Source organism: Zonotrichia albicollis, chromosome 28, assembly GCF_047830755.1.
Source record: "Zonotrichia albicollis isolate bZonAlb1 chromosome 28, bZonAlb1.hap1, whole genome shotgun sequence".
Classification (NCBI taxonomy): Eukaryota; Metazoa; Chordata; class Aves; order Passeriformes; family Passerellidae; genus Zonotrichia; species Zonotrichia albicollis.
The window spans coordinates 1,958,078-1,979,588 of NC_133846.1; the positions used below are offsets into that span (position 1 = coordinate 1,958,078).

The 21,511-nt window shown below is 54.1% G+C and overlaps 3 protein-coding genes across 3 annotated transcripts; all 3 read left to right on the plus strand.

Moving 5' to 3' along the window:
- The first annotated feature begins 714 nt into the window (after positions 1-714).
- Positions 715-4,924, plus strand: LOC141725281 (glutathione S-transferase 2-like). The gene is made up of 8 exons (XM_074528193.1): positions 715-870; positions 1,033-1,108; positions 1,504-1,568; positions 1,655-1,736; positions 3,113-3,213; positions 3,772-3,867; positions 3,937-4,047; positions 4,759-4,924. The coding sequence occupies exons 1-8, from the start codon at positions 835-837 to the stop codon at positions 4,852-4,854; spliced, it is 663 nt and encodes a 220-aa protein (XP_074384294.1). The 5' UTR covers positions 715-834; the 3' UTR covers positions 4,855-4,924.
- A 3,717-nt stretch (positions 4,925-8,641) lies between these two features.
- LOC141725278 (glutathione S-transferase 2-like) lies at positions 8,642-12,643 on the plus strand. Its single transcript, XM_074528188.1, has 8 exons — positions 8,642-8,796; positions 8,978-9,053; positions 9,411-9,475; positions 9,550-9,631; positions 10,854-10,954; positions 11,512-11,607; positions 11,677-11,787; positions 12,481-12,643. Exons 1-8 carry the CDS (start codon positions 8,761-8,763, stop codon positions 12,574-12,576), a joined length of 663 nt encoding a protein of 220 aa, XP_074384289.1. The 5' UTR covers positions 8,642-8,760; the 3' UTR covers positions 12,577-12,643.
- Positions 12,644-16,353: 3,710 nt separating this feature from the next.
- LOC141725266 (glutathione S-transferase 2-like) lies at positions 16,354-20,176 on the plus strand. The gene is made up of 8 exons (XM_074528125.1): positions 16,354-16,507; positions 16,688-16,763; positions 17,106-17,170; positions 17,255-17,336; positions 18,570-18,670; positions 19,230-19,325; positions 19,396-19,506; positions 20,015-20,176. Exons 1-8 carry the CDS (start codon positions 16,472-16,474, stop codon positions 20,108-20,110), a joined length of 663 nt encoding a protein of 220 aa, XP_074384226.1. The 5' UTR covers positions 16,354-16,471; the 3' UTR covers positions 20,111-20,176.
- The last annotated feature ends 1,335 nt before the right edge of the window (positions 20,177-21,511 follow it).

A 21,511-nucleotide genomic window follows, 5' to 3' on the forward strand; every position in this document is an offset into this window, starting at 1 on the left:
GACAAGTCGGGGTGCTGGGTGCTGCTGTGGTGGCAGTGTGGGAGTGCCAGCCCAGCCCCACCTGGGTCCTGGTGCTCCTTAACCCTGGTGCCCTCTCAGCCTGCTCTTCCTCCCCGTGGGGACAACCAGAGGAACCCAGAGCTGAGGTCTCTGCTGTCGCTGGGGACACAGTGGCCCAGAGCACAGGGGGATGGTGCCTGCTGGGGGATGCTCCATCCTCATCACCACAGGGAGGAAGGCAGGGGGTGGCAGGGGGAATTTTTCACCCTCACAACCTCAGGTGTGAAGGGAAGGGGCGCAGATGACATGTGTCCCTGTCCCCACCACTCCCAGGAGATGTTTGTTTGTGGCCCAAATCGGGCCGGACCAGGCTTCTCCCATCCCTGTGGGGCACTGCCCCCTGTGTCCCTGCAGTTTCCCATCCCAGTGCTGCTCATCTGCATCTGGAGCCGGCATTCATGGGAAAAAACAAAGTTTTGAGAAAAAACCTAACCGAGCATGAAAAATAAAAATATTTAAGTAAAACACCGGAGTCGAAGTGAAGGGAGGGAGGGAGGGAGCACAGCCCCAGAGGGAAACTGAGGCACAGAAGGGGGTTGTGTGTGCCCTCATGCCTTGGGTTTGGGGGTGCCCAGGGTGATGTGGGAGGGTCGCGGGCGGATTGCGAGCGGCAGCGGCAGCGGCAGCGCTGGCGGGACGCCCGGGCACCGAGCCTGCAGTACTCACGCCACGGGGAGGGTCCTGTCCCGGTCCGTCCCAGTCCGCCCAGTCCGTCCCGGTGCGTCCCGGTCCCTCCCGGTCCGTGTTCTCGCAGAGCCTCGGGCGAGTGTCACCATGGTGGTCACTCTGGGCTACTGGGACGTCCGTGGGGTGAGTGGCACCGAGGGGGGACGGTGGCACCCTGCGGACGGGGGACGCAAGGGTGCAGGAATGCTGGGGGTCCCAGAGCGATGTGGGGGTGCGGAGGTTCCCGGGGTGTGGGGGAGAGGTCCGGGGGTCTCTGGGGTGCCAAAGCGGGTGCTCTGCCCCTAGCTGGCCCACGCCATCCGCCTGCTGCTGGAGTACACCGAGACCCCGTACCAGGAGCGCCAGTACCGCCTCGGCCCAGGTGAGGCGGGGCAGGGGGGTGGGACCCCCATATCCTTTCACCCCCAGCCCCTCGATCATGTCAGAAAGGGGGGGACGCCCCCACTTGGCAACGTGTCCCGCCCCCCCTCCTGCCACCTTTGTCCCCCCCTAATAAAAGGACCTTGACTCCTCTCAGTGCCAACGTTCTCCCGTGTCTGTCCCGGGAGGGGGCAGGGGCTGCCCCGGGGCGGGGGGGGACACCCCCAATGCCCGCACCCCTCCATTACTGTGAGTGCCACGAGTGGGGCAGAGGGACTGGGGGGTGGGAACGGGACACCCCCAATGCCCCCAGTGCCTGCACCTCCCCATTACTGTGACTGCCACGAGTGGGGCAGAGGGTCTGGGGGACCGCCCCCCAATCTCTCTGCCCCCCAGCCCCTGACTATGACCGGAGCGACTGGACCAACGAGAAGGAGAAGCTGGGGCTCGATTTCCCCAACGTAGGTGATGGCGGGTGTAGGGGGGATTTGTGTGTGGGGGGGGGGACGGGGGTCTCCCGAGCTGACCCCAACCCCGGCACCCGCAGCTCCCGTACCTCATCGACGGCAACACCAAACTGACCCAGAGCAACGCCATCCTGCGCTACATCGCCCGCAAGCACAACATGTGTGAGTGGGGGGGTCCCGCGCCCGGGGGGGTCCTGATCACTGGGGTTTGTGGGGGGTGGGCTGTGAAAAACGCCAATTGCTTGTTTTTTAAAAGTTTAAAATCTAATGATAATAAAGTATTATAATATAATATAATATAATATAATATAATATAATATAATATAATATAACATAATAAAATAGTATAGTATAGTATAGTATAGTAGAGTAGAGTAGAGTAGAGTATAGTATAGCATAGTATAGTATATAATAGTAAATAATGGTATATAATATATAATAATGTAATATACTATAATATACTATACTATACTATAATATAATATAATAGTATAGTATAGTATAGTATAGCATATATAATATTATATATATATAATATAATATTTCTGCTGCTATAAAAATACCAGTATAATTACAGCAATAATAATTTGGACAATTTGAATTGGAACAATATGAGACAAGAAGAACAAAGAGTTAAGGACCGTCCCGGTACCTCTTTCTGGGCAATATAAACCCAAAAAAAGGCCCACGTTAACAGAGGATTAACCCTTAGAAACACAGCCTGTTGCATGTTCATACACCTCATGCGTGGTGCATAAATTCCATTCAAACAAAAGATTCTGCTTGGTCATCGTCAACTTCTTCCTCCTAATCCTGACGGCATCTTCAGGGTTGAGAGAGGTGGGAAGAAGTTCATTTCTTCTGATAAGGGAGCAATAAGTACCCTTTCTCTGAAAGATTAAAGTTTCCTCTGGCTGCTATCTCTGTGCCAGTACTGTCACTGTTAAAATGGACGTGACACACACACGTGATCAGGGTTCAAGAAGAAAAAAGTTTTCCTTCTGCGCGTTCTCTAGTTTATATACTCTTAACAAAGCGTGATCTTAAGTCTTTAACTACATCACAATAACTTATTATATTCATTGGTGCAAAGCAATCAACGTCAATATAATTGGCAAAAGTTTTACAGAAATTCAATGAGGCACGTTTTCACATCTACTTAGACACGTAGTCTAGCTTACAAAAATTTTCATGTATCTTTTCTTATCGGTTTCCATGCTGATGGCCTTGTCTTCTTCCTTGCTATGGATACACTTTAAAATCATCAATTGTTACTTCTATTAACTCAGCTTTGCTTGCAAGCCAGCTGTCAAGCCCCTCCATAAGTACCTCATTCCTTTCTTAAAAATATATCTCACATATGTGGTTTCTATTTTAACATTGTGTTATAACCTAACACTATATTTAACACACTACTTAAAAAATTAATACAGCATAACTTTCTAACACAACATATATAATAATCATTTTAGTAGTTTTGAAAAGCCAATCATAAAATCTGCCTTTTTCACATGGGCTGACACCTCCTCTCCCTGCAGGTGGTGAGACAGAGGAGGAGAAGCAGCGTGTGGACGTGCTGGAAAACCAGCTGATGGACTTGAGGATGAATTTCATCCGGCTCTGCTACAGCCCTGACTTTGTGAGTGCCCCTGGGGGTGTCATGGGGGAAAAAATCCACCCTGTGGGGGTGTTTGAGGATCCCCAGGACAAGGGAAGAGATGAGAATCTTGACTCCATGTTTCAGAAGGCTGATTTATAGTTTTATGATATCTATTATATGAAAAGAAAATAGTATATTAAAACTACACTAAAGAAAGAGAAAGGAGACATCAGAAGGCCAGAAAATAAGGAAAATAAAATCTTGTGACTGACCAGAGAGTCTGAGACAGCCAGACTGTGATTGTCCATTAATTAAAGACAACCCCATGACACCAATCAAAGATGCACCCGCCACATCCCACAGCAGCAGATAACCATTCTTTACATTTAATTTCTGAGGCCTCTCAGCTTCTCAGGAGAAAAGATCCTGACAAAAGGATTTTCCATCAAATGCATCAGTGACATTCCCCATGTGGGACACTGAGCTACCCCTGGCACGGGGGCACATCCCTGGCCTGGCTGCACTGGGGGTGATGCCCCTGGGTTCTGGGGGGCCTGGGTTAGCAGCCCCCCAAACTGTGCCCCCCCTGCCCTGCAGGAGAAGCTGAAGCCGGCGTTCCTGGAGCAGCTGCCCAAGAAGCTGCAGGAGCTGTCGCGGTTCCTGGGCTCCCGGCCCTGGTTTGCAGGGCAGAAGGTTGGTGGGGATGCTGGGGGGGTTTTGGGGAGTCTCTGTGGGGTCTGACCCCCCCCGGCCCTCCCCCAGCTCACCTTCGTGGACTTCCTGGCCTATGATGTGCTGGACCAGCAGCGCATGTTCGTGCCTGAATGCCCAGAGCTGAAGGGAAACCTGGCGCAGTTCCTGCAGCGCTTCGAGGTGAGCGGGGCCGGGACAGCCCGGGGACAGCCCGGGGCAACCGCGGTGTCCCGGCCCCACCTCTGTCCCTGACACTCGGTGTCCCCTTCCCTGACACCTCAGTGCTGTGTCCTTGTCCCATCCCAAGCCCCATCCTAAAATCCCCGGTGTTTCTGTCTCCATCCCATTCCTGTCACCCCTGTGACCCCAGCCCTGGAACCCTGGTGTCCCCAGCACTGACAACCAATGTCCCCATCTCATTCCCGACACTCCAATGTCCCTGTCCCAATTCCTGACACCTCAGGGTCCATCTCTGTCCCCATCCCTGACCCTCTGGTGTTCTCATTCCTGTCCCAAAATCCCTGGTGTCCCTGTCCCCATCCCCGCCATCCCACTGTCCCCATCTCATGCATCCCATTGGTCCCATCCCTCTCCCCAAAACTGGGGAGTCCCACTCGCCATCTCAGACATCCCTGTCCCCAAACATCCCAGTGTCCCTGTGCGCCTCCCAGACACCCCTGTCCCCATCCTTGTCCCAAACACCTCAGTGGCCCTGACCCTGTCCCAAACACCCCAGTGTCCCTGTGCCCACCCCAGTGTCCCCACCCCTGTCCCCACCTCAGACATCCCTATTCCAAACACCCCAGTGTCCCCATCCCAAAGACCCCAGTGCCCCCACCACTGTCCCTGTGGTGTGTCCCCTGTCCCCACGTGTCCCCATGTGTCCCCCAGGCCCTGGACAAGGTCTCTGCCTACATGCGCTCCGGGCGCTTCATGAAGACCCCGATTTTCTGGCCCACGGCCAAGTGGTGCAACACCAAGAAGTGAGGGGTTGAAGCCCCCTGCTCCTCCAAATCACCCCAATAAACCTCGAGAGGCTCCCCCTTGTCTGTGCCGTGTCTGTACCTCCTCCCTGAGCTGCTGAGGGGCTGCGGGGGGAGCTGGGGGAGCTCCGCATTTGTGGGGTTGGGACCCTCCTGGGTGTGGGATGGGGGGAGCCATTCCTAGGGGACCCCCGGGATAAGGGGGACCCCTGTGGAGGCTGTGGGGAGCAAGGTGGGGTCCCCATCCCCCCAGGATAAGGGAGACACCCCTGCAGCTGAGGGGATTGAAAGGGGGGACCCCAATGAAGCTTGAGGAGGTGGTCCCATAGGGACCCATGGCCCCCAGGATAAGGGGCTTCCCATGGAGTTTGGGGGGCTGAAAATTTCCCCCAGGAAAAGGGGGAATCCTAAAGGAATTTAAAGGGGCTGCAGAGGAATTGAAAGGAATTGACAGGAATTGACAGGAATTTAAGGGGCTGCAGAGCCCTAGAACAAGGGGACCCCATGGAGTTTGTGGGGTGGCAGCACCCCCAGAATAAAGTGGTCCTGTGGGGATGGATGGGGTGTGTCACAGAACCCCTCGGATGAGGAGGACCCCAAGGTTCAGGGGGTCACAAAGCCGCGGGGATAGGGAGGGTCACAGAACCCCCTGTTATGGGGGACCCTCCTAGATTTTGCGGCGGCCACAGACACCCCAGAATAAGGGGAGCGTGGAGATCTCCCAGAATTCGGGGAACCCCATGGGGTTTGGGGGGTCGTGGAACTCCCCGGATAAGGGAGTTCTGTGCGAGCGGGGGGAGGCACAGAATCCTCCTGCTGAGAGCTGTCCGTCAATCTCAGTAAGCCAGCAAGGCCATTGTCTGATTGGAGAAGCTCAAAAGATGCCCCTCAGGCCTGAGGTCATTGGCCTGTCAAGGTGCCATTGTCCCCTGAGACTCGCCCCCTCCCACCTGGTTGGTAGCACACCTGTCCCTTCCCTCCCCCTGCCCCCAAGCATAAAAGGACACAGGGACCATGCGGTCGGGATTCTGTTGGAGCTTTTACCAAGATTCAGAGATCTGTGACCCTTGAATAAAGCTCTGGATTTAACCCTCCGACAGAATCCGTCTCCTTTTCCTCTTCACCGTCCCCTGAACCCTTTCCCCCAGAGGTAAACTGAGTTCCTGCTTGCCTGGATTTGTTCCAAGTGTCAGCTGCAGCATCCAGCTAGCCAGGGGTGTCTCTGAGCTGAAAACACTACAGCTGCCACTGCTGGTCAAGCAGCAAGGGCCAGATGAGCCCAGGCACGTTCCATCCCAGCCAGGTAATATTGGGATCATATTCCAATATTTTGGCGCCCAACGTGGGGCACAAAGCCACGCCCCTGAGATTAAGAGTCTCATGCTCTACCGACTGAGCGAGCTGGGCAAGCTGTGCTGCAGAGCTGAGGGGAGGGGCAGGGAGAGCTCTCCCAGTCCTCCAAGGTGGCACTGCCAATTCCAAAAGCAGCAAAACAACGCCGCACTGAGCTAAAGACTAGGATGCGATCACTCCTGCTCCATGGGCTGCGCAGCCTAGTATGCAAGAGGGAAAAAGAACAGAACTTACGGCAGAGAATGTTATTCGAGCTTCTACCCCCACTAAGGAGCAGAGATACTCACCGAAATTGAAGCTGTAGGTAGCAAGGTCAGGCAGGGTGGTCTCTTCACTGGACTAGGACCCCATGGGCAGGAGAGGCTCCAATATTCTCCTCTGGAAAATTCACTCACCAGAAAGGAAGTGCAACACCTCAGTGGGTGCCAAGATTTTCTCCTGGTTTAGGGCAAATTTGGTAGAGAATTTCCAAAGGAGGGCCCCTCCAGAAAGCAACCCCACATGGCCCCTCCCCACAACCGGTTTGGGAAGAATTCCTCAGAGAGAAGTGGAAAGAACCTGTTCATTTCACAGGCACGGCACCCCCCAGCACACAAAATGAACAATACCAGATGACACCACTCTGATAAAGATGACAAATTCAGAAAGTCTCTCTCAGGGGTGGTCGCTCTGTTCTCAGTCCCTCCGGCGCTGGGGCAGCTGCTGCAGCCACAAGGTGCAAACTCTTCGTGTTCCCAGGTCCCAGCCTGGGGCAGGTTCGGGATGGTTGAAAAAAGGAAAGGAGAAACAGTCCAGGAAGAAAGTCGGACTGTTTAGCTAAACTAACTAATGAGTAGAAGCAAAGGCAAGCAGAAGCAGAGCAGAAGCAAGAGCGAGAGAGAGAGCAAAGCAAAAAGCAAAAGTAGCAAAAGCAAAAGCCGCACTAACTAGTGTCTCTGTGTCCTGGCAGGCTGATAAAAAACCTAAACAAAACTTGCACTCTTCAGAGCAAGTCTTAAAGGCAGAGAACATAATATCCAGCATAAACAGAACAAAGGAATGGGGATCCAAGCATCATACCGTTACCCTAGGACAGATTGGCGTTGGGATTGGAGTGGGGGTGGAGCTGGATTAAATTTGGGGTTGGAGTGGGACCGGAGTTAGGGTGGGAGTGGGGTTTGAGTGGGATTAAAGCTGGGATTGGTGTGGGATGGGAGTGAGGCTGGAGTGGGTTTGAAGTAGGATTAAAGATGGAATTGGAGTGGGGATGGGAGTGGGATTAAACCTGGAATTGGAGTGGAGCGGGAGTGTGATTGGAGCTAGGGTAGAGTGGGCGTGGAGTGGGATTAATGCTGGGCGTGGAGTGGGGGTTGGAGTTGGGTTCGGAATTAGATTAGAGTTTGGTTGGGTTGAAGTTGGGGTTGGAGTAGGTTTGGAGTAGGGTTGAGGTTGGAATAGGATTTGTCTTAGGGTTGGGTTGGGAGCTGGAATTGGAGTTGGGTTGGAATTGAATTGGAGTCCAGTTGGGCTTGGTTTGGGGTTGGAGCTGGATTGGGGTGCAGGTTTTTGTTGAGTCGTTTGTTGAGTCCTCTCTGTTTCATCTTGGTTTGTTAGTTTTATGGGTGGTTCTTTTTGTCTTTTTCTGTTGTTTTTAACTGGGGTCTCCTTGCTGGCTTGGGCCCTGCTGGCACGAGGACGTGACACGGGGGAGGGCACAGCCAGTGGGGCCTGGATTTACCTCCCAGTGACAAGTCGGGGTGCTGGGTGCTGCTGTGGTGGCAGTGTGGGAGTGCCAGCCCAGCCCCACCTGGGTCCTGATGCTCCTTAACCCTGGTGCCCTCTCAGCCTGCTCTTCCTCCCCGTGGGGACAACCAGAGGAACCCAGAGCTGAGGTCTCTGCTGTCGCTGGGGACACAGTGGCCCAGAGCACAGGGGGATGGTGCCTGCTGGGGATGCTCCATCCTCATCACCACAGGGAGGAAGGCAGGGAGTGGCATGGGGAATGTTTCATCCTCACCACCTCAGGGATGAAGGGAAGGGGCGCAGCAGGTGACATGTGTCCCTGTCCCCACCACTCCCAGGAGATGTTTGTTTGTGGCCCAGATCAGGCTGGACCAGGCTTCTCCCATCCCTGTGGGGCACTGCCCCCTCTGTCCCTGCAGTTTCCCATCTCAGTGCTGCTCATCTGCATCTGGAGCTGGCATTCCTGGGAAAAAACAAAGTTTTGAGAAAAACCTAACCGAGCATGAAAAATAAAAATATTTAAGTAAAACACCGGAGTCGAAGTGAAGGGAGGGAGGGAGGGAGGGAGGGGAGCCCCAGAGGGAAACTGAGGCACAGAAGGGGGTTGTGTGTGCCCGCATGCCTTGGGTTTGGGGGTGCCCAGGGTGATGTGGGAGTGTCGGGGGGCGGATTGCGAGCGGCGGCGGCAGCGGCAGCGCTGGCGGGACGCCCGGGCACCGAGCCCGCAGCGCTGACGACAGAGGGAGGGCACAGGGGACGGTCCTGTCCCGGTCCGTCCCAGTCCGCCCAGTCTGTCCTGGTCCGTATTCTCGCAGAAGCTCGGGCGAGTGTCACCATGGTGGTCACACTGGGCTACTGGGACATCCGTGGGGTGAGTGGCACCGAGGGGGGACGGTGGGCAAGGGGAGGTCACGACTGCGGGGATGCGGGGGGTCCAGAGTGATGTGGGGGTGTTGGGTGTCTCAGAGCGATGAGGGGGTGATGGGCGGCTCAGTGTGTGTGGAGAGGTCCGGGGGTCTCTGTGGTGCCAAAAGCGGGTGCTGTGCCCCCAGCTGGCCCACGCCATCCGCCTGCTGCTGGAGTACACCGAGACCCCGTACCAGGAGCGTCTGTACCGCGCCGGCCCAGGTACGGGGGGCAGGGGGGTGGGACCCCCATATCTCCCCACCCCCATATCCCCCCACCCCCAGCCCCTCGATCTTGTCAGAAAGGTGGGGACGCCCCCACTTGACCGCGTGTCCCGCCCCCCACTCCTGACAGCTCGGGGGGCGTCACCTTTGTCCCCCCCCAAGAAGGGACCTTGATCCCTCTCGGGGGCAACGTTCTCCCGTGTCTGTCCCGGGAGGTGGCAAGGGCTGCCCCGAGGCGGGCGGGGAGGACGACACCCCCAATACCCCCTATGTCCACATCCCCCCATTTTTGTGGGTGTCACGAGTGGGGCAGAGGGTCTGAGCGAGCCCCCCCACTCATCTCTCTGCCCCCCAGCCCCTGACTATGACCCGAGCGACTGGACCAACGAGAAGGAGAAGCTGGGGCTCGATTTCCCCAACGTAGGTGATGGGGGCTGTGGGTGGGCGCGTTTATGGGGGGTCTCCCGAGCTGACCCCCACCCCGGCACCCGCAGCTCCCGTACCTCATCGACGGCAACACCAAACTGACCCAGAGCAACGCCATCCTGCGCTACATCGCCCGCAAGCACAACATGTGTGAGTGGGGGGGTCTCAATCCCTGGGGTTTGTGGAGGGTGGGCTGTGAAAACGCGAATGGCTTGTTTTTTAAAATTTCAAAAATTTAACGATAATGAAATATATAATATAATACAATATAATATAACATAATATAATGTAATGTAATAATATATAATATATAATAGTATAGTATATTATATAATAGTATATAAAAGTATATTATCCATTATATATATATATATATAAATATTACTGCGATTATAAAAATATCAGTATAATTACAGTAATAATAATTTGGACAATTTGGATTGGGATAATATCAGACAACAAAAACAAACATGGACAGTCTGGGTACTTTTTTTCTGAGCAACATAGGCCCGGAAAATGAGCCACTTTAACAGAGGATTAACCCTTAAAAACGACAGCCTGTTGCATATTCATACACCTCATACATGATGCATAAATTCCGTTCAAACACAGGATTCTGTCTGGTCAGTGTCAGTTTCTTCCTCTAAATCCTAACGGTGTCATCCTACCTGAGTGAGGCGGGAAGAAGTTCATTTCTTCTGATAAGGGAGCAATAAATTCCCCTCTCTGAGAGATTTAGGTTTCCTCTGGCTGCTATCTCTGTGCCAGTACTGTTACTCTTAAACTGGACGTGACACACACACGTGATCAGGCTTCCAGAAGAAAAAAGTTTTCATTCTGTGTGTTCTCTAGTTTATATACTCTTAACAAAGTGTGATCTTAAGTCATTAACTACATCACAATAACTTATTATATTCATTGGTGCAAAGCAATTAACGTCAATATAATTGGCAAAAGTTTTACAAAAATTCAATGAGGCATGTATTCACATCTACTTAGGCCCTCAGTCTAGTTTACAAAAATTTTCATGTATCTTTTCTAATCTGTTTCCATGCTGATGGCCTTGTCTTCTTCCTTGCTATGGATACACTTTTAAAATCATCAATTGTTACTTCTATTAACTCAGCTTTGCTTGCAGGCCAGCTGTCAAACCCCTCCAAAAGTACCTCATTGCTTTCTTAAAAAAAATCTCACTTACGTGGTTTCTATTTTAACAGTATGTTATAACCTGAACTACATTTAACACACTACTTCAAAAATTAATACAGCATAACTTTCTAACACAACATGTATAACATTAATTTTAATATTTGTGAAAAGCCAATCATAAAATCTACATTTTCACATGGGCTGACGCCTCCCCTCCCTGCAGGTGGTGAGACAGAGGAGGAGAAGCAGCGTGTGGACATGCTGGAAAACCAGCTGATGGACTTGAGAATGAATTTCATCCGGCTCTGCTACAGCCCTGACTTTGTGAGTGCCCCTGGGGGTGTCAGGGGGGGACAGATCCACCCTGTGGGGGTGTTTGAGGGTCCCCAGGACAAGGGAAGAGATGAGGATCTTGACGCCATGTTTCAGAAGGCTGATTTACTGTTTTATGATATATATTATCTGAAAAGAAAATAGTATATTAAAACTACACTAAAGAAAGAGAAAGGAGACATCAGTAGGCAAGAAAATAATGACAATAAAATCTCGTGACTGACCAGAGAGTCTGAGACAGCCAGACTGTGATTGTTCATTAATTAAAAACAACCCCATGAGACCAATCAAAGATGCACCTGCCACATCCCACAGCAGCAGATAATCATTGTTTACATTTCATTTCTGAGGCCTCTCAACTTCTCAGGAGAAAAGATCCTGACAAAAGGATTTTCCATCAAATGCATCAGTGACATTCCCCATGTGGGACACTGAGCCACCCTGGCATGGGGGCACATCCCTGGCCTGGCTGCCCTGGGGGTGATGCCCCTGGGTTCTGGGGGGCCTGGGTTAGCAGCCCCCCAAACTGTGCCCCCCCTGCCCTGCAGGAGAAGCTGAAGCCGGCGTTCCTGGAGCAGCTGCCCAAGAAGCTGCAGGAGCTGTCGCGGTTCCTGGGCTCCCGGCCCTGGTTTGCAGGGCAGAAGGTTGGTGGGAATGCTGGGGGGGTTTTGGGGAGTCTCTGTGGGGTCTGACCCCCCCTGGCCCTCCCCCAGCTCACCTTCGTGGACTTCCTGGCCTATGATGTGCTGGACCAGCAGCGCATGTTCGTGCCTGACTGCCCCGAGCTGAAGGGAAACCTGGCGCAGTTCCTGCAGCGCTTCGAGGTGAGCGGGGCCGGGACAGCCCAGGGACAGCCCGGGGCCAGCGCGGTGTCCCGGCCCCACCTCTGTCCCTGACACTCGGTGTCCCCTTCCCTGACACCTCAGTGCTGTGTCCTTGTCCCATCCCAAGCCCCGTCCTAAAATCCCCGGTGTTTCTGTCTCCATCCCATTCCTGTCACCCCTGTGACCCCAGTCGGGGAACCCTGGTGTCCCCAGCACTGACAACCAATGTCCCCATCTCATTCCCGACACTCCAATGTCCCTGTCCCAATTCCTGACACCTCAGGGTCCATCTCTGTCCCCATCCCTGACCCTCTGGTGTTCTCATTCCTGTCCCAAAATCCCCGGTGTCCCTGTCCCCATCCTCGCCATCCCACTGTCCCCATCTCACGCATCCCATTGGTCCCATCCCACTCCCCAAAACTGGGGAGTCCCTGTCCCGATCTCAGACATCCCTGTCCCCAAACATCCCAGTGTCCATGTGCCCCTCCCAGACACCCCTGTCCCCATCCCTGTCTCAAACACCCCAATGTCCCCTGTGCCCATCCCAGCCACCCCTGTGTCCCCACCCCTGTCCCATCCTCAGACATCCCTATCCCAAACACCACAGACATCCCTATCCCCAACACCCTGGTGTCCCCACCCCTGTCCCCGTGGTGTGTCTCCTGTCCCCACGTGTCCCCATGTGTCCCCCAGGCCCTGGACAAGGTCTCTGCCTACATGCGCTCAGGGCGCTTCATGAAGACCCCGATTTTCTGGCGCACGGCCAAGTGGTGCAACACCAAGGAGTGAGGGATGGACCCCCCCTGTGCCCCCAAATCACCCCCAAATCCCCCCAATAAACCTCGAGAGGCTCCCCCTTGTCTGTGCCTTGTCTGTACTTCCTCCCTGAGCTGCTGAGGGGCTGCGGGGGGAGCTGGGGGAGCCCCGCATTTGTGGGGTTGGGACCCTCCTGGGTGTGGGATGGGGGGAGCCATTCCTAGGGGACCCCTGGGATAAGGGGGACCCTAGCCATTCCTAGGGGACCCCCGGGATAAGGGGGACCCCTGTGGAGGCTGTGGGGAGCAAGGTGGGGACCCAATTCCCCTAGGATAAGGGAGACACCCCTGCAGCTGAGGGGATTGAAAGGGGGGGCCCCAATGAAGCTTGAGGGGGTGGTCACATAGGGACCTATGGCCCCCAGGATAAGGGGCTTCCCATGGAGTTTGGGGGACTGAAAATTTCCCCAGGAAAAGGGGGAATCCTAAAGGAATTTAAAGGGGCTGCAAAGGAATTGAAAGGAATTGACAGGAATTGACAGGAATTTAAGGGGCTGCAGAGCCCTAGAATAAGGGGACCCCATGGAGATTGTGGGGTGGCAGAGCCCCCAGAATAAAGTGTTCCTGTGGGGATGGATGGAGTGTGTCACAGAACCCCTCGGATAAGGGAGACCCCATGGAATTCAGGGGGTCACAAAGCCACGGGGATGGGGAGGGTGACAGAACCCTCTGTTATGGGGGACCCTCCTAGAATTTGGGGCGGCCGCAGACACCCCAAAATAAGTGGGCAACGCAGAACTCCTGGAATTTGGGGAACCCAATCGGGTTTGGGGGGTCGTGGAACTCCCGGGGTAAGGGAGTTCTGTGCGGGTGGGGGGAGGCACAGAATCCTCCTGCTGAGAGCTGTCCGTCAATCTCAGTAGGCCAGCAAGGCCATCGTCTGATTGGAGAAGCTCAAAAGATGTCCCTCAGCCCTGGGGTCATTGGCCTGTCAGGGTGCCATTGTCCCCTGAGACTCGCCCCCTCCCACCTGGTTGGTAGCACACCTGTCCCTTCCCTCCCCCTGCCCCCAAGCATAAAAGGACACAGGGACCATGCGGTCGGGATTCTGTTGGAGCTATTACCAAGATTCAGAGATCTGTGACCCTTGAATAAAGCTCTGGATTTAACCCTCCGACAGAATCCGTCTCCTTTTCCTCTTCACCGTCCCCTGAACCCTCTTCCCCAGAGGTAAACTGAGTTCCTGCTTGCCTGGACTTGTTCCAAGTGTCAGCTTCAGCATCCAGCTAGCCAGCGCTGGTTGCCTCTGGTCAAGCAGCAAGGGCCAGATGAGCCCAGGCACGTTCCATCCCAGCCCAGGTAATATTGGGATCATATTCCAATATTTTGGCGCCCAACGTGGGGCATGAAGCCATGACCCTGAGATTAAGAGTCTCATGCTCTACCGACTGAGCGAGCTGGGCAAGCTGTGCTGCTGAGCCGAGGGGAGGGGCAGGGAGAGCTCTCCCAGTCCTCCAAGGTGGCGCCACCAATTCCAAAAGCAGCAAAACAACGCCGCACTGAGCTAAAGCCTAGAATGTGATCACTCCTGCTCCATGGGCTGCGCAGCCTAGTATGCAAGAGGGAAAAAGAACAGAACTTACGGCAGAGAATGTTATTCGAGCTTCTACCCCCACTAAGGAGCAGAGATACTCACCGAAATCGAAGCTGTAGGTAGCAAGGTCAGGCAGGGTGGTCTCTTCACTGGACTAGGACCCCATGGGCAGGAGAGGCTCCAATATTCTCCTCTGGAAAATTCACTCACCAGAAAGGAAGTGCAACACCTCAGTGGGCGCCAAGATTTTCTCCTGGTTTAGGGCAAATTTGGTAGAGAATTTCCAAAGGAGGGCCCCTCCAGAAAGCAACCCCTCACGGCCCCTCCCCACAACCGGTTTGGGAAGAATTCCTCAGAGAGAAGTGGAAAGAACCTGTTCATTTCACAGGCACGGCACCCCCCAGCACACCAAATGAACAATACCAGATGACACCACTCTGATAAAGATGACAAATTCAGAAAGTCTCTCTCAGGGGTGGTCGCTCTGTTCTCAGTCCCTCCGGCGCTGGGGCAGCTGCTGCAGTCCCAAGGTGCAAACTCTTTGTGTTCCCAGGTCCCAGTCTGGGGCAGGTTCGGGGTGGTTGAAAAAAGGAAAGGAGAAACAGTCTAGGAAGAAATTTGGACTGTTTAGCTAAACTTATTAATGAGCAGAAGCAAAAGCAAGCAGAAGCAGAGCAGAAGCAAGAGCGAGAGAGAGAGCAAAGCAAAAAGCAAAAGCAGCAAAAGCAAAAGCCGCACTAACTAGTGTCTCTGTGTCCCAGCAGGCTGATAAAAAACCTAAACAAAACTTGCACTCTTCAGAGCAAGTCTTAAAGGCAGAGAACATAATATCCAGCATAAACAGAACACATGAATGGGGATCCAAACATCATAACATTACCCTAGGACAGATTGGAGTTGGGATTGGAGTGGGGGTGGAGCTGGATTAAATTTGGGGTTGGAGTGGGGCTTGAGTGGGATTAAAGCTGGGATTGGTGTGGGATGGGAGTGAGGCTGGAGTGGGTTTGGAGTCGGATTAAAGATGGAATTGGAGTGGGGATGGGAGTGGGATTAAACCTGGAACTGGAGTGGAGCGGGAGTGTGATTGGAGCTAGGGTAGAGTGGGCGTGGAGTGGGATTAATGCTGGGCGTGGAGTGGGGGTTGGAGTTGGGTTCGGAATTAGATTAGAGTTTGGTTGGGTTGAAGTTGGGGTTGGAGTAGGTTTGGAGTAGGGTTGAGGTTGGAATAGGATTTGTCTTAGGGTTGGGTTGGGAGCTGGAATTGGAGTTGGGTTGGAATTGAATTGGAGTCCAGTTGGGCTTGGTTTGGGGTTGGAGCTGGATTGGGGTGCAGGTTTTTGTTGAGTCGTTTGTTGAGTCCTCTCTGTTTCATCTTGGTTTGTTCGTTTTATGGGTGGTTCTGTTTGTTTTATTCTGTTGTTTTTAACTGGGGTCTCCTTGCTGGCTTGGGCCCTGCTGGCATGAGGAGGTGACACGGGGGAGGGCACAGCCAGGGGGTCCTGGATTTACCTCCCAGTGACAAGTCTGGGTGCTGGGTGCTGCTGTGGTGGCAGTGTGGGAGTGCCAGCCCAGCCCCACCTGGGTCCTGATGCTCCTTAACCCTGGTGCCCTCTCAGCCTGCTCTTCCTCCCCGTGGGGACAACCAGAGGAACCCAGAGCTGAGGTCTCTGCTGTCGCTGGGGACACAGTGGCCCAGAGCACAGGGGGATGGTGCCTGCTGGGGGATGCTCCATCCTCATCACCACAGGGAGGAAGGCAGGGGGTGGCATGGGGAATGTTTCACCCTCACAACCTCAGGGATGAAGGGAAGGGGCGCAGCAGGTGACATGTGTCCCTGTCCCCAAGACTCCCAGGAGATGTTTGTTTGTGGCCCAGATCAGGCTGGACCAGGCTTCTCCCATCCCTGTGGGGCACTGCCCCCTGTGTCCCTGCAGTTTCCCATCCCAGTGCTGCTCATCTGCATCTGGAGCTGGCATTCCTGGGAAAAAACAAAGTTTTGAGAAAAACCTAACCGAACATGAAAAAAAAAATATTTAAGTAAAACACCGGAGTCGAAGTGAAGGGAGGGAGGGAGGGAGCACAGCCCCAGAGGGAAACTGAGGCACAGAAGGGGGTTGTGTGTGCCCTCATGCCTTGGGTTTGGGGGTGCCCAGGGTGATGTGGGAGGGTCAGAGGGCGGATTGCGAGCGGCGGCGGCAGCGGCAGCGCTGGCGGGACGCCCGGGCACCGAGCCTGCAGCGCTGACGACAGAGGGAGGGCACAGGGGACGGTCCTGTCCCGGTCCGTCCAGTCCGTCCTGGTCCGTGTTCTCGCAGAAGCTCGGGCGAGTGTCACCATGGTGGTCACACTGGGCTATTGGGACATCCGTGGGGTGAGCGGCACCGAGGGGGGACGGTGGGCAAGGGGAGGTCACGACTGCGGGGATGCGGGGGTTCCAGAGTGATGTGGGAGTGCCGGGGGTCTCAGAGCGATGTGGGGGTGATGGGCGGCTCAGTGTGTGTGGAGAGGTCCGGGGGTCTCTGGGGTGCCAAAGCGGGTGCTGTGCCCCCAGCTGGCCCACGCCATCCGCCTGCTGCTGGAGTACACCGAGACCCCGTACCAGGAGCGTCTGTACCGCGCCGGCCCAGGTACGGGGGGCAGGGGGGTGGGACCCCCATATCCCCCCACCCCCATACCCTCGATCTTGTCAGAAAGGGGTGGACCCCCCCACTTGGCCGCGTGTCCCGCCCCCCACTCCTGACAGCTCGGGGGGCGTCACCTTTGTCCCCCCCCAAGAAGGGACCTTGATCCCTCTCGGGGGCAACGTTCTCCCGTGTCTGTCCCGGGAGGGGGCAAGGGCTGCCCCGGGGCGGGCGGGGAGGACGACACCCCCAATACCCCCTATGTCCTCATCCCCCCATTACTGTGAGTGCCACGAGTGGGGCAGAGGGTCTGAGGGAGCCCCCCCACTCATCTCTCTGCCCCCCCAGCCCCTGACTATGACCCGAGCGACTGGACGAACGAGAAGGAGAAGCTGGGGCTCGATTTCCCCAACGTAGGTGATGGGGGCTGTGGGCGGGATTTGGGGGGGGGGTTTATGGGGGGTCTCCCGAGCTGACCCCCACCCCGGCACCCGCAGCTCCCGTACCTCATCGACGGCAACACCAAACTGACCCAGAGCAACGCCATCCTGCGCTACATCGCCCGCAAGCACAACATGTGTGAGTGGGGGGGTCTCAATCCCTGGGGTTTGTGGGGGGTGGGCTGTGAAAACGCGAATGGCTCGTTTTTTAAAATTTCAAAAATTTAACGATAATGAAATATATAATATAATATAATATAACATAATATAATATAATGTAATGTAATGTAATGTAATAAAATATAATATATAATAGTATAGTATATTATATAATAGTATGTAAAAGTATATTATACATTTTATATATATATATATAAATATTACTGCGATTATAAAAATATCATTATAATTACAGTAATAATAATTTGGAGAATTTGGATTGGGATAATATCAGACAACAAAAACAAACATGGACAGTCTGGGTACTTTTTTTCTGAGCAACATAGGCCCGGAAAATGAGCCACTTTAACAGAGGATTAACCCTTAAAAACGATAGCCTGTTGCATATTCATACACCTCATGCATGATGCATAAATTCCGTTCAAACACAGGATTCTGTCTGGTCAGTGTCAGTTTCTTCCTCTAAATCCTAACGGTGTCATCCTACCTGAGTGAGGCGGGAAGAAGTTCATTTCTTCTGATAAGGGAGCAATAAATTCCCTTTCTCTGAAAGATTAAAGTTTCCTCTGGCTGCTATCTCTGTGCCAGTACTGTTACTCTTAAACTGGACGTGACACACACACGTGATCAGGCTTCCAGAAGAAAAAAGTTTTCATTCTGTGTGTTCTCTAGTTTATATACTCTTAACAAAGTGTGATCTTAAGTCATTAAGTACATCACAATAACTTATTATATTCATTGGTGCAAAGCAATCAACGTCAATATAATTGGCAAAAGTTTTACAGAAATCCAATAAGGCATGTATTCACATCTACTTAGGCCCTTAGTCTAGTTTACAAAAATTTTCATGTATCTTTTCTAATCTGTTTCCATGCTGATGGCCTTGTCTTCTTCCTTGCTATGGATACACTTTAAAATCATCAATTGTTACTTCTATTAACTCAGCTTTACTTGCAGGCCAGCAGTCAAACCCCTCCATAAGTACCTCATTCCTTTCTTAAAAATATATCTCACATATATGGTTTCTATTTTAACATTATGTTATAACCTGAACAATATTTAACACACTACTTAAAAAATTAACACAGCATAACTTTCTAACACAACACATATAATAATCATTTTAGTTGGTTTGAAAAGCCAAACATAAAATCTGCATTTTCACATGGGCTGACGCCTCCCCTCCCTGCAGGTGGTGAGACAGAGGAGGAGAAGCAGCGTGTGGACGTGCTGGAAAACCAGCTGATGGATTTGAGGATGGATTTTGCCCGTCTCTGCTACAGCCCTGACTTTGTGAGTGCCCCTGGGGGTGTCACGGGGGGACAGATCCACCCTGTGGGGGTGTTTGAGGATCCCCAGGACAAGGGAAGAGATGAGGATCTTGACGCTATGTTTCGAAAGGCTGATTTACGGTTTTATGATATATATTATCTGAAAAGAAAAGAGTATATTAAATCTACACTAATGAAAGAGAAAGGATTACATCAGAAGGCAAGAAAATAATGACAATAAAATCTTGTGACTGACCAGAGAGTCCCAGACAGTCAGACTGTGATTGTCCATTAATTAACAACAACTACATGAGACCAATCAAAGATACACCTGCCACATCCCACAGCAGCAGATAATCATTGTTTACATTTCATTTCTGACGCCTTTCAGCTTCTCAGGAGAAAAAATCCTGGCAAAAGGATTTTCCATCAAATACATCAGTGACATCCCCCATGTGGGACACTGAGCTATCCCTAGCATGGGGGCCCATCCCTGTCCTGGCTGCCCTGGGGGTGATGCCCCTGGGTTCCGGGGGGCCTGGGTTAGCAGCCCCCCAAACTGTGCCCCCCCTGCCCTGCAGGAGAAGCTGAAGCCGGCGTTCCTGGAGCAGCTGCCCAAGAAGCTGCAGGAGCTGTCGCGGTTCCTGGGCTCCCGGCCCTGGTTTGCAGGGCAGAAGGTTGGTGGGGGATGCTGGGGGGGTTTTGGGGAGTCTCTGTGGGGTCTGACCCCTCCTGGCCCTCCCCCAGCTCACCTTCGTGGACTTTGTGGCCTACGATGTGCTGGACCGGCTACTCATGTTCGTGCCTGACTGCCCCGAGCTGAAGGGAAACCTGGCGCAGTTCCTGCAGCGCTTCGAGGTGAGCGGGGCCGGGACAGCCCGGGGATAGCCCGGGGCCAGCACGGTGTCCTGGCCCCACCTCTGTCCCTGACACTCGGTGTCCCCTTCCCTGACACCTCAGTGCTGTGTCCTTTTCCCATCCCAAGCCCCATCTTAAAATCCCCGGTGTTTCTGTCTCCATCCCATTGCTGTCACCCCTGTGAACCCAGCACTGGACCCCTGGTGTCCCAATCCCTGTCCCCAACACCCCTGTGTCCCTGTGCCCCTCCCAGACACCCCAGTGTTCCCATCCCTGACCCCATGGTGTTCCCATCCCTGTTCCAAGCATCCTGGTGTCTCCGTCCCCATCCCAGCCATCCCAGTGGCCCCATCTCAGACACCCTAGAGTTTCCATCCCTGTTCCCAACACCCAGTGTCCCTGTCACCATCCCAGCCACCCCAGTGTGCCCATCCCTGTCCCCATCCCAGTCCCACCCCTGTGCCCGTGATGTGAGCCCTGTCCCCACATGTCCCCATGTGTCCCCCAGGCCCTGGACAAGGTCTCTGCCTACATGCGTTCCGGGCGCTTCATGAAGACCCCGGTTTTCTGGCGCACGGCCAAGTGGTCCAGCACCAAGGAGTGAGGGGTTGAAGCCCCCTGCACCCCCAAATCCCCCCAATAAACCTCGGGGGCTCCCCCTTGTCTGTGCCGTGTCTGTACCTCCTCCCTGAGCTGCTGAGGGGCTGCGGGGGGAGTGGGGGTAACTCCTCATTTGTGGGGTTGGGACCCTCCTGGGTGTGGGATGGGGGGAGCCATTCCTAGGGGACCCCCAGGATAAGGCGGACCCCTGTAGGGGCTGTGAGGAGCAAGGTGGGGTCCCCATCCCCCCAGGATAAGGGAGACACCCCTGCAGCTGAGGGGATTGAAAGGGGGGACCCCAATGAAGCTTGAGGGGGGGTCACAGAGGGACTCATGGCCCCCAGGATAAGGGGCTTCCCATGGAGTTTGGGGGGCTGAAAATTTCCCCCAGGAAAAGGGGGAACCCTAAAGGAATTTAATGGGGCCGCAGAGAAATTTAAACGAGTGTAAGTGGCTGCAGAATAAGGGGACCCCATGGAGTTTGTGGGGTGGCAGCACCCCCAGAATAAAGTGGTCCCGTGGGGATGGATGGGGTGTGTCACAGAACCCCTCGGATGAGGAGGACCCTATGGAATTCAGGGGGTCACAAAGCCACGGGGATGGTGTGGGTCACACAACCCCCATTAATGGGGACCCTCATAGAACTTGGGGCGGCCACAGACACACCCAGAATAAGGGGGACCCCATGGAGTTCGGGGTGGTCACAGAACCCTCCATACGAGGGGGTTCCCATGGGGGTAGGAGGGTCACAAAACTCCCGGGATTCGGGGAACCCCATGGGGTTTGTGGAGCCCCCGGAATAAGGGGGATCCAATAAGGGGAAATCTCAGAGATAAGGGCGACGCCCGGGATAAGAGGGTTACGTGCAGGCCGGGATGACTCAAAAAAGCCTCTGCTAATGGGGACCCCACTGAGTTTGAGGGGCGCAGAGCCCCTGGATATGGCGGACCCCCGGGATAAGAGGGGCCCCCGGAGTAAGAGGGAATCCCGGGATAAGGGGGGGGCCCCCGGGTTAAGGGGGTTCCGTGCAGGTGGGCGGGAGGCACAGAATCCTCTGCTAAGGGGGAGCCTGGGGGGGCCGCAGAGCCCCGGGATAAAGGGGGGCACCCGGGATAGGAGGGCACCCCCGGGATAAGGGGAAATCCTGGGATAAGAGGGACCCCCGGGATAAGGTGGGATAAGGGGGGAAGAAGTCCCGGGACAAGGGGGATCCCCGAGATAATGGGGATCAGATAAGAGGGACTCCCGGGATAAGGGAAAGAAATCCCGGGATAAGGGGGAGCCAGGGGATAAGGGGGACCTCCGGGATAAAGGGAACCCCCGGGATAGGAGGGGACCCCCGGGATAAGGGGGATCCGATAAGGGGGACCCCTGGGATAAAGGGGACACCCGGGATAAGGGGAAG

Bases quoted from the DNA above. Each gene is read 5' to 3' on its own strand.
- LOC141725278 (XM_074528188.1), top strand. From the start codon at position 8,761: ATGGTGGTCACACTGGGCTACTGGGACATCCGTGGG. The intron at 9,632-10,853 runs GTGAGTGGGGGG...CCCTCCCTGCAG, and splicing joins CGCCCGCAAGCACAACATGT to GTGGTGAGACAGAGGAGGAG. The intron at 10,955-11,511 runs GTGAGTGCCCCT...CCTGCCCTGCAG, and splicing joins TCTGCTACAGCCCTGACTTT to GAGAAGCTGAAGCCGGCGTT.
- LOC141725281 (XM_074528193.1), top strand. From the start codon at position 835: ATGGTGGTCACTCTGGGCTACTGGGACGTCCGTGGG. The intron at 871-1,032 runs GTGAGTGGCACC...CTCTGCCCCTAG, and splicing joins GCTACTGGGACGTCCGTGGG to CTGGCCCACGCCATCCGCCT. The intron at 3,868-3,936 runs GTTGGTGGGGAT...GCCCTCCCCCAG, and splicing joins CCTGGTTTGCAGGGCAGAAG to CTCACCTTCGTGGACTTCCT.
- LOC141725266 (XM_074528125.1), top strand. From the start codon at position 16,472: ATGGTGGTCACACTGGGCTATTGGGACATCCGTGGG. The intron at 16,508-16,687 runs GTGAGCGGCACC...CTGTGCCCCCAG, and splicing joins GCTATTGGGACATCCGTGGG to CTGGCCCACGCCATCCGCCT. The intron at 18,671-19,229 runs GTGAGTGCCCCT...CCTGCCCTGCAG, and splicing joins TCTGCTACAGCCCTGACTTT to GAGAAGCTGAAGCCGGCGTT.